Here is a 12,187-nt window from a genome sequence, read left to right on the forward strand (position 1 = left end):
TAATGAAAAGAGACAAAAGAAAAATCAAACATAATTTTATTAATTCATTAACAAGCATAAATCTTTTTTCTTGTTTCTTTTTTTTAATACTGTAAAGTACTTTGTATAAATGTAATAAATATGTTATTATTTATTTTCTGTATTTTAACTGAAATTTCATTATTAAATCTTGTCATATAGTTTAGCTTTGTATAGAGTCCTCCCCCCCCCAATTATAAGCTAGTTCCATAAATTGAACTGTTACGTAAAATTGTTAAAAAATTGCAATTGTTTTCTATAGTTGGATAATGCTAATTCTCTCCTGAATTTCTCATATTTTAAATGACAAGTCTCATTTTTCTTTTAAGATTATGCAGTTATATTATTATATGTAATTAAACAGGTGCTAATTTTTATAACTAAAATATGGCTACTAATCCTGGATGCAGATTCCTGTATAAAGTTATGAAGGTGAATATGTTGATATCAAAATGAACTGGACAGAAAAAAAACACTAGAAAAAAAACACAGAATTAAGCTTTTGCAGGCTACCCTGATGATAAAACTTTTCCCGAAGGACTTGAAAAATAGAAGTTGCTTCATTACTTAAGATTGATCATAAATTTTTAATTTTTTCTTGGAGGGGGAAAACAGATGTAATCAAAACCGCCAAAAGTGTATGGTGGAAACATGTAAATACAGTACAAAGTCTGAAATCCAGACTCGTTGGGACTTTGGCAATTCCGGATTTTTCTGGATACTAGATCATTAGTTTAAATCTAGTAAGATGATGTGTAGAAATTATCAAATTTAAAATATGAAATCGTGATTTATGAAATAATGAAGTATTTATGATCTAAAGGGTATCAAAATTTACAAAATAAGCTTAATATTTATTTGTTTACCTTATTAAACATTTCTTTCAATGCAAATTGTTTACGTTGCTTGGTTTTTTGTGCTAATACTTTCTCTTTAATTCTGTAGACAGACATAATCTCTTTAGTTACAGTTTTGAAGTCCTGTAACTGCTATTTCGAGAATTCCAACTAACTTGTCAATCAAAATTTTCTCATTTTCAAGAACTTCTCTGTCACTTACTATCGTTATTTTCTGGATCTAGAACCATACTACAGATTTCGCCATTCATTAATTGATTGATTATTGAGAAGCATTGCCATCACAATGAAAAACTTCTTTTATATCATCTTCATTTATTACCGCTTCTCCACATTACTTTACAAACTCTGTTAATTGGAAAATTTCACCTTTATTTTAATATATCCGAAAACCTTTAAAATTAGTGACTATCATCATCAAATTTAGCTATCCTTCATTATACATATTTGGCTATGCATTATGAGTTTGGCGACTAACAATAAGTTGTTCCATTAAATTTTATCTTGCTTAACAATGCTTAACAACTTAATCTTGCTTAACAACAAACATAAATTTTATCTTGCTTGAGACAATTAAGACTGAATTGTACTAGTTTAGTTATTTATTATACTTATGTCTATTTCTTGCACATGCTTAAGGCTTATCAGAGTTTTGAATAAACAAATTCCCACATATACTTATTGAGGGCCGGTGCTAGATATCTTACCGCCTGATGCAATCTCTGTGGGTTCTAAATTCTGCGACTCAGTGCGGCTATACGAGCCCTGGCATTGGTCTTGATTTTATGTGAATATCAAATTAGTTATTCTTAATTCAAATAGCCCTAAATGTAATCTTTGGGTCTATGAGTATCATCAACAAAATCTATTTTTAGCATATGGGAAAAATTTTTGGTAAATTTTTCCTCGTCAACTTTTCTTACCGCATTTAACTTAAATCTGTAATCATCGCCAAGCGCAATGTCAACATAAAAGGTTACCATACTCCTTTATTATTCAATTAATAACATAAAAAAATTGTTCAAGCATCACTTACTCAAGTTGCTATATTTTGATAAACATGCGGTGATGAAAGGAAAGTATAATAAATAATGACTCACCAGGTTGACATCAGATCAACGATGTATTTATGTGGAATGCTTCAGTTTGAGATGTGTGGCAAGTAAATATGCAGCAACGGAGCCAAATTACTGATCGTACAAATTTATGCTAAAATGACTGTTTCTTCAACAACAAAGGTATTTTATTTAGTGTCGAAGTGAAATTAAGAATCGGAATCTCCATATGTTTCATGATGCGCAGAGGGGGGAATCAAATGTGCATGCGTAAAGCTTTGCGAGAAAAACGTTGTTGGTGCTTTTGAGATCCAGTTCCGGATAGTGGAAGTCCAGATTTCGGATAATAAATATCATAATAATTCGGATATCATAATAAAGAAACTAAATCAACAGATATGTAAAACAGGATAACTTATTGAATACTAATCAACAAAGCCCTTTTTTCTAATCTTTGTATGATTTACAGTCTTAAATAATAACTAATTACTGATATCTTACCTACTGAAAGACTTTTGCCTTTAACAAAGTGATAAATATTTTTCAATTCTTTTTTTAAATTTTCATTTCCAAATGTAAAATAGAGCATGCTTCGTCCAGCTTGTGATGCAGCCATTAGCTGAATTAGAAATTTTAAGCTTGGATTGCCATTAAAGGCACCACATCCCCAGTTGCCTGTGGCTACAGCAGGTAAATTTTCTGGCAAAGCATTTTCATAAAATCCACAGAAAGCCTGTAAAGTAAGTTCAGTAATTTAATGTTTGTTTCAATACGTAGCAGTAAAATTTAACAAATTTTTAAAACATTTTTTCATAAATTATGAAATCAAAAAGTAATTTTCTACATTAAATATGAAAAGACAGCTTTCAAAAATACTGAAAATGCATTTCTGCTTCAATTCGGGGAAAAATATTTTTAAGGTATAGAATAAAAGTTCGAACCAAAATTCTGTTCTTAGCAAATTTTGTTTTCACCAGAGTTTATTGAATTAAATTTACTGCTATAAACTAAATTCTTAGAGATGAAGAAATGTCTGAATTTATGTATAAAACAGCTTTATGCTAATTTGCTCAGAAGTCATCATTCTTGAATTGCATATTAGTTCCCGAATGCTCTTAACCATTTTATGAAAACAGTTAAAAATAGCTTTATCCATGCAGATGGAACCTACTGAGAGGCAACTTAAATTATGTTGAAACTTTAAGATTATCAAAATTGTTACCTTTTCAATTTTAAATTCTTACATTAGTTTACAGGTCCTTTTAGGAAACATGAAAAATAAGTCTAGGCAAATTTAAGATAATGAATGATAAATTATATTTGTGAGGTTTTATAAATGAAAATAGGATTTTGTGTTATTTTATGTATGTGTTATATACCGGATGGCCATAAACTGACAGTGTTCACAGTGTTCTATAGCGCGATCTATTTACAAGAATGACCTTACATTTTGTAGGAAGATTAAACAAGACGGGGTACGAAGGATTCTGCGAAAAAAAAAATTAGTTCCAAAAGTCACCGCTAGGGGAATATTTGGCGCTGTGTAATAGAAAATAGACTGTTAACAAATGCAAATTAATATGGAATAAAAGTACCTTTTATTATGGATATGCCTTATGGAATATGGATATGCCTTACATTATGGTATGGAAAATCTTACGAAAAATTATCAACTTCTATCCGTGCAAGATCAGCCGTGTACAGGAGTTATTGTACCACGACCATGATAAGCGATTGACTTCTGCTCTCACCTTTCTTGCCAGAATGGAGGTGGATGATGCTTGGCCGTGGAAAATCTCATGGGGAGACGAGGCCCACTTTTACCTGAATGGAACAGTGAATACCCAGAACTGCTGAATTTGGGATGACAAATCACCACATGCAGTCACAGCGATTCCCTTATATTCACCAAAGGTAACTGTTTGGTGTAGGTTCACAGCGGAATTTATCGTAGGTCCATTCTTCTATGAGAACTTTACCCTGACTGGACCGGAAACCTGTTCTGTTACCGGAGAGAAATATCACCACATGTTGAACAGCTTTGTCATTCCGGCACTTCAGCAATGGCATGGGGAAAATCATTTTCATGCACTCCACATGTTGCTGTACAGGTGCAACAGATGCTACGACAGAAATTCACAAAAGAAAGAGTCATTAGCCGCTACTTTCCAACTGCATGGCCACCTCGGTTGTCTGATTTTACCCCATGTGACTTCTGGCTATGGGGTTACCTTAAGTCCAAGGTCTATCAAGGAGTGGTCCAGGACCTGGCTACGTTGAAGGATAACATATCACGGACTGTACAGGAAATTCCTGCAGACATGTTACTTTCTACTGTTGTGCATACTGTGCACAGAATGCAATGTGTGGTCCACAACAACGGCAGCCACATTGAACCACATTTGAATGCAAAATAAAAGATAATTTCCGTATTGATTTGCATTTGTTAACGCTCTATTTTCTATTGCGCAGCGCCAAATATTTCCCAAGCGGTGACATTTGGAACTAATTTTTTTTTCTGCGAAATCCTTCGCCCCCCATCTTGTTTAATCTTCCTACAAAATGTGACATCGTTCTCGCAAATAGATCGTGCTACAGAACACTGTGAGCACTGTCAGTTTAATTATGGCCACCAGTTGTATGCAGTAAGTTTTTGATAGGTTAATAAATTACTGTATCATATACATTCAGTAATTACATTTGAAAGGCAAGAGTTTCAATCAGCAATTTTAAAAATTTCTGAAAGCAGATTAATAGAAAATTCCTGTTATTTAAAAAAAAAAAAAGAGATACTGTCATAAAACTGGGGAGGATAGATAAGAAACATAAGCATGAAAACTAAAGCATTTCATTTAATACTACAAGTATACAACCTTATTCAGTTCTCTGGTAATGTACATTTCTTTAAATTGTTCAGCAGGATTTCGGAAATGCTTAGCATCCATAGCAACTACTTGAGTGCATCTGCGGCCCCAAGCATCTCTGAAAATTAAAAAGTTAAAAATAAGCAACCTTTCAAATTTAGAATACTGATTAGCATTTTATAAGTCAAACTGAAGATTAATAAATTATAAGCATTGTGTTCTTTAAACTAATGTCAAAAATATATATTTTCTGACATACAAATCTGTATACAATCTGTTTACTGTGAATAACTATAGCAACACAATGTATACTTCAATAGTAAGTACAATGAAAACTTGCATGGCAATCACCTTACTCCAAAATAAATAAAGTATTTTATTAATGCCAGTATATGATTTAATTGTTTTAATTTATTTAATGGAATATACAGCTGGCCAAAAACTACTCAATCCAGGATTTTTGATTTCATATTACTCCCTTTTTTGTTTATGCATGTGTTTATTTTTTGTCTTTAACATATACTGACATGTAATACTTTAGGGTAGGTACAGACAACACATGTAGGTTAATTGTCTCCAGTGCTTAACTAACAATGAATATAAACACATAAATTTACCTTTAGTACTTGATGACTGGTTTTGTATGAAGAACTAACAATCTGAGGTGTACGTTCCGTTGTTTAAATATAGTGGACTGTAAATTGACTTGATATTACTTCAGTATAGAACCCAAAAAACCTCAGACTCATGACGTTGACCGAAACTTCTTTATTGACTTTCAAATAGTAAGTTAGGCAAAGAGGAACGGCGAAGACCACACAAACTCCGACTTCAGTGGCGGCTTACCAACACAAACTCAGAAGAACCTCCGCTTAGTTGAAACTCCAGTAATTCACAGCAACCTCGAAGCTCTAACCGCGAGCTTTAAAAACCTAACAAATTTGCGTCTGCGCCGCTCCTCGGTACAAAGAAAGAAATACAATTTGCATAACATCGAACATACCCCCAGCCTTGAAGTCCCAAGGGGGTTCAAACAATAAATTTAAACTGTTGAACTGCATAAACCTGAAAAAAAATTAAAGTCTTTAAATCAAGAATTAAATGGCAAAGCGCATAGCTTTGCTATAGGTCGTTTTATTTCACCATTAGACGTGCGTAAACTCACCACTCGAACTTTCTCATCCAGACCAGGATGCACTTTAATAATTCTACCTAATTTCCAACGTAGCGGAGGTAGATTTTCGTTCTTAATAAGAACCATATCACCAATCTTCAGGTCTTGTTGTACCTTGCACCACTTGGGTCTCTGCTGCAATCTAGATAAATACTCACTGCTCCAACGATTCCAGAAATGTTGAAATAACCTTTGCACGTTCCTCCAACGGTCACTGCAGCTCATGGTTTCTTGAATTTGGTTAGATTCTGGAAAAGCGCTTAAAGCCGCTCCGGTTAAAAAGTGTCCTGGTGTTATCGCCTCCAAGTCGCTACAATCACTTGAAGCTGGTACTAAAGGCCTAGAATTAAGACAGGATTCAATTTGGGTTATTAATGTCAAAAATTCCTCGTATGTTAAAATAAGTGTTCCTAAACATCTTTTTAAGTGATGTTTCATAGACTTGATACCCGCTTCCCAAAGCCCTCCAAAATGAGGGGCAGAGGGAGGATTAAACAACCATTTAATATTTTCTGAAGAAATATAACCCTGTAGCTGTTCATCACGTTGAACAATAGAAAAGGCTTTCCTTAATTCTTTATTAGCTCCTATAAAATTCGTTGCACAATCACTGTGAATTTCACACGGTTTGCCTCTACGAGCTATAAACCGCTTAAGCGTCGCGAGGAATGATTTTGTTAAAAGATCTCCAACTAATTCTAAGTGTATTGCTCTTGTAGTAAAACAAATAAATAGACATACGTAACACTTAAAGATTTTGACTCCTCTACCAGGACGATATTTAACGTTAAATGGTCCTGCTAAATCAATCCCTACACGAGAAAAAGCTCTACTTTGAGTAACTCTTGAAGCGGGTAAATCTGCCATTAGCTGAGTTGCAGTTTGCGCTCTAACTCTACGGCAGATAACACATTGGTTTATACACTTTCTTATAATATCTCTAGCATTCACAATCCAAAATCTATGTCGTATGACAGAAGTGAGTAGCTGCGTGCCTGCGTGAAGATACGCGTCATGATAATGCTTAATAATTAAACGCGTAATATTGTGATTCTTAGTTAAAATCATAGGATGTTTCTGATTATTTGAAACTGCAGAGTTTCTGAGCCTTCCCCGCCTATACGCATTACTCCCACGGAATCCAAGAAAGGACTTAAAGACAGTAATTTACTTGATGTCTTCAAGGGTTTACCAGATTCTAAACAGAATAATTCTGGAAATTCGGCTCTTTGCACAATCCTAACAATCATAGAAGTAACTTCACAGAATTCTTCAGTAGATAAATAACCCTTTATACGCTCTGTAGGTAACTTGCTACAATTATTTCTAAATCTTAAACACCACGCTAACACTCAACATAACTTTAACCATGATGAAAATCTTGAAAACACACTAGGCTCTTCAAATTTGGAAATATTTGAACTGAAACTCTTTTTCAATTCCTTCAACATAACCTCACCCTCTAATTCTACACTTGAATTTTGCTGTACATGAATTACGGATTCGTTTAACCACTGCGGTCCCTTCATCCATAACTCACATTGTAAGAATTCTGATGGAATAAAACCTCTGGTCCCACAGTCTGCAGGATTTTCTTTCCCAGCAACATAATTCCATTGAATACCTGGAACAGCTTCCTGGATTTTTGCAACTCGATTTGCCACAAAAGGTAGCCAACGGCGAGGTTTGGACGAAACCCATGCCAATGTAACCCGCGAGTCGGTCCATGCGTAAATATTGTTAATAGGCAGTTCTATGCATGATAATACTGCATTTAAGAGGTTTGCTAAAAGTAATGCAGCACACAACTCTAGTCTCGGAAGAGACTGGGTTTTTAAGGGCGCTACTCTGGTTTTCGATGTCAGAAGGCTGACTTTCACTGACGAATCAAGGTCGATTGTACGGAGATAGATGACTGCACAATAAGCCTTTTCTGAAGCGTCGCAGAAAGCATGGATATCTATCACTACTGCCTTCGGACTCAAGACATACCTCGGAAATTGTAAGCTTGAAAGTAAGGGTAATTCTAGATAGAAACGCTTCCATTTTCTACTTATTCTCTTATCAACGAGTTCATCCCAACCCAGCTGTAAGTTCCATAACTCTTGTAATAATATTTTCGCGTATATTATTGTTGGCGCTAACCATCCCATTGGATCAAAGATTTTGGCTACTTCTGATAAAATAGTCCTCTTAGTAAACTCTTTATCACTTATGCATACCGAAAAATTAAACGTATCACTAGAGTTGTTCCAATTAATTTCCAATACTTTTACTTTCTTGTCACTGTTTATTTCAAGAGAAATACTGGATTCTCGTAAGCACTCGGGAATATTCTCTAAAATAGCTGAATTGTTTGAAATCCACTTCCTTAAGCGAAATCCACCCCTTTTCATCATTTCATTCAACTGCTGAACTAGAACATTCGCTTCCTCTTCACTTTGTGCCCCTGAAAGCAAATCATCAACATAAAAATCATGAAGGGCAATTTTTGATGCTAAAGGAAATCTCACTTGTTCATCTAATGCAAGTTGTTTCATTACTCTAGTAGACAAATATGGCGCACAGGCAGTCCCATATGTAACTGTCACTAATCTAAATGTACTCAAGGGCTCACTAGGACTATCCCTCCAAAGCATTCGTTGCCAACTTGTATCTTCTGAGTGGACACGAATTTGTCTGAACATCTTCTCTACATCGGCACATACTGCAATTTTGTGAGTTCTAAACCGTAGAAGAATTGGAAACAGCTCTTGCTGAACTCTTGGCCCAACCGTCAAAATATCATTCAACGAAAGACCCGATGTCGTTTTAGCTGAAGCATCGAAAACAACTCTCAGTTTAGTCGTAGTACTTGATTCCTTTAATACGGCATGATGAGGCATGTAATACGTAGAGTCAATAAGAATCTCTCCCTCATGCACTCCCTCCATATGTCTCAGCTCAAGGTATTCCTTCATGAAATCCTTATACTGTTCATATATCTGAGGCCTTTTTAGAAGTGAATTTTCTAAAGATTGGAATCTACGCATAGCTAATTATCTGGAATCTCCAAGCTGAGAAGGCGGAGAGTGAAACGGTAATTTCACAGTATATACCCCACTTTCCTCTCTCGTATATGTAGATTTGAAGTAATCTTCACATGCTCTCTCCGGTTTAGTAAGCATGTCAAACGTAGGTACAGCATCCAATTTCCAAAAGTCAGACAGTATCTGATCAGTTTCCACTTGTATATTATTAACATAGATAGTAGGATTAATTTCTGTTGAATTATTCACACTACCTGAAATAATCCATCCTAGTTCAGAACGAGAAGCTACCGGTTTACCTTCTTCGCATTTAATTATTTCTCCCTTTAAAAGAGGTAAGGCAATATCTACGCTTAAAAGTATATCAACAGGCCCACTTTTGTAAAATGTTGGATCTGCTAACATTAAATCATTATATTCCTCAACGTACTTCTTATCCAATGTAAAATGCGGCAAAGTTCCAATAATTCTATTGATGATAAATACTGGTGTTTTAAATGACACTTTCACCGGAAAATGCGGAACGAAGTTTATTTCCGTAATCCCATTAGTTTTCGTATCCAAAGACCCTAAACATGAAATAAAAACTTTGGCATTTCTTCTTGCTAACCCTAGCCTTTGTACGCAGTCTTCTGAAATCAGGCTAGCTTGACTGCCAGGGTCAAGGAGGGATCTACACAATTGGTATTCACCCGATGAATCTAACACTTTAATAACAGCCGTACATAATAAAACTTCACTCTGAAAGTTAAAGTCTGAAACACAAGATTTAATTACTGGATTAGAACTTGCGATATTCCTCCCTGACCCAGCCGATTGAGCGTGAGGTTCTGGCCCAGGGAAAAATGGCTTAGCCGTCACTGATAATTCATTCGAACTGTTCGAAACTCCTTTAAGTGCCTTTGGTTCATTTTGAACTCTTTCGAAATGCAGTAGTGTGTGATGATTTTTAAAGCACTTTTTACATTTATGTGTACTTCTACACTCGAAAGCTTTATGGTTTGAAACCAAACAATTAAAACAAACATTATTTCTCTTGACAAAATTAACGCGTTCCTGAACATTCAGATTTAAAAACTTATTACATTTAAAAACTGAATGACCGGCTTTACAATACGTACACTGCGCGCGAATCTCTGAAGCCAATGAAGTTAATTTGTCTTTTGTAACTTGTTTTTTAACACCTTGCGGTTTACCTGCTTGCAAGGTTCTGGCATGAGATTTCAAGAACTCTAGAAGATTATTAAGTGTTGGTATTTCCTCACTCTTTAATGTTCTTTCCCACCATTCTCTCGTCGAAGAATCCAATTTAAACTGTACTATTAACATTAACATAGTATCCGCGAATTGTTCCACTTTGAAGCCTAGATTTTCAAACGAACATACACACTCTCTTACAGTGTCTACTAACGCTAATATCTGACTAGGAATTTCAGATTGTAAATTTGATAAATACAAGATTTTCTTTAATAACGATGAAAGTAATTCTCTCTTATGTGAAAATCTTTGACACAATAAATGCCACGCTATTTCGAAATTCCTGTCACAAACAGTTAAAGCTTGAACAATCCGCAAAGTATCTCCTTTTAAAGAACCCTTTAAATATTGTAGCTTTTGTGCACCTGATAAACGATCATTATCCACTATCGCCGTTTTAAATAAATCAAAAAATGATAACCATTCTTCAGTACTGCCACTAAATACAGGAAGAGTTAGCTTAGGTAAGCGTATACTCGCTATTTCACAAGATTTAGTTTCCACACTAATGTCTTAACATTCTTAACTCTGGTTAGCATTAAAATTAACTCATCAGCAGTATCTTGTACGACCTGTTGTTCTTCTATAAATACATCAATATCTTTTTCTTCACACACTACAAATATGTTACTAAAAATATCCGAAAGTTCGGTCATTAAGTCATTTAATCTAGATTTAAAAAGTTCCAACTGATCAACATCAGCAGAATCGTAAGTCACTGCAATTTTCTCTTTCAGTTTACTTAACTTAGCTTTAGCTACACGCTTTTTAGTCTTAAGCGTTGTAAATTCCATTATCTAATAAGAAAGATAAAAAAACACACTGACTCACCAAATTTACTGCGACTCCGGCTCGACGGACCATTAATCATGTACGTTCCGTTGTTTAAATATAGTGGACTGTAAATTGACTTGATATTACTTCAGTATAGAACCCAAAAAACCTCAGACTCATGACGTTGACCGAAACTTCAATTCACAGCAACCTCGAAGCTCTAACCGCGAGCTTTAAAAACCTAACAAATTTGCGTCTGCGCCGCTCCTCGGTACAAAGAAAGAAATACAATTTGCATAACATCGAACATGAGGAGTTCAGTGAACAAACAGTTTTTGGCTTATTGAACGAACTCATGTTTAACATCTATATAAATATATTTATAAGATTTTCCACTCAAAAACTACAAAATCTAATGGATATCATTGTTAAAAGCTCTCCCCCCTCCCCTCAAATACAATTAACAATATCACTACAAATGTCTTAAGTTTTAAAAGCTGCACAATAGGTAGGGTAAACATAATGTACAACTCCTTATGAGACAAATAAACACAAGAAACTATAGCTGAAAAAGAAGTATGGAAAAATGAGGTACAAGATTATCAACTACTATAACTTATGCAATTTTTATCATGAAGGAAAATTAATTTTGTATTCTGAGATTAATAATAATTGCAAAAACATTTCATATTCATATATATAGAGAGAAGACAAAATAAATTCAAATAAGTAGTATGTTTAAAATTCATCTCATATTCAATTCGGAATAAACATATGAAGAAGCAAAAGAACAGAAGCACACTGGCAAACTGCTGGAAAAGGGGGGGGGACTTGTTAAAACCAAAATGAAATAAGAAATTGACATCATTCACTGCATCGTCATCAGGAGGTTGGTGCAATGAAAGAATTAAATAAATCAGTCTGTTCCTGGATCAAAAAAGATGCAATTTAAAGTTTAAAACTTAAAATAATCTCAAAAGAACAATTAAAATAATCTGAAGAGCGCAACTCCTACAGACCGAAATAAGGAATGTAAAAATTTGAAAAATTATAGCATCAAAAATACTACAAATTAAAAAAATATTGCTTTGAGTAGAACTGTTCTGACTACTACTCCATATTAAAGCGTCAACTTGTCTGGATAGATCATCTAAACGAG

The 12,187-nt window shown here is 34.5% G+C and overlaps 1 protein-coding gene across 4 annotated transcripts in view; it reads right to left on the bottom strand.

The window, feature by feature from the left end:
* Positions 1 to 12,187, bottom strand: part of LOC118193130 (poly(ADP-ribose) glycohydrolase-like) — a 105,110-nt gene that overhangs the window by 12,360 nt on the left and 80,563 nt on the right. For all 4 annotated transcript variants that reach the window (XM_035364171.2, XM_035364170.2, XM_085820076.1 and 1 more), the window contains 2 exons: positions 4,804 to 4,912; positions 2,432 to 2,663 (listed from right to left, as the gene is read on the bottom strand). In XM_035364171.2, coding sequence (XP_035220062.1) covers positions 2,432 to 2,663; positions 4,804 to 4,912 — 341 coding nt within the window. The remainder of the gene's footprint in view (positions 1 to 2,431; positions 2,664 to 4,803; positions 4,913 to 12,187) is intronic.

This window comes from Stegodyphus dumicola, chromosome 7 (assembly GCF_044657685.1).
Source record: "Stegodyphus dumicola isolate Sdum_Otavi_A_Nest chromosome 7, ASM4465768v1".
NCBI classification, from domain to species: domain Eukaryota; kingdom Metazoa; phylum Arthropoda; class Arachnida; order Araneae; family Eresidae; genus Stegodyphus; species Stegodyphus dumicola.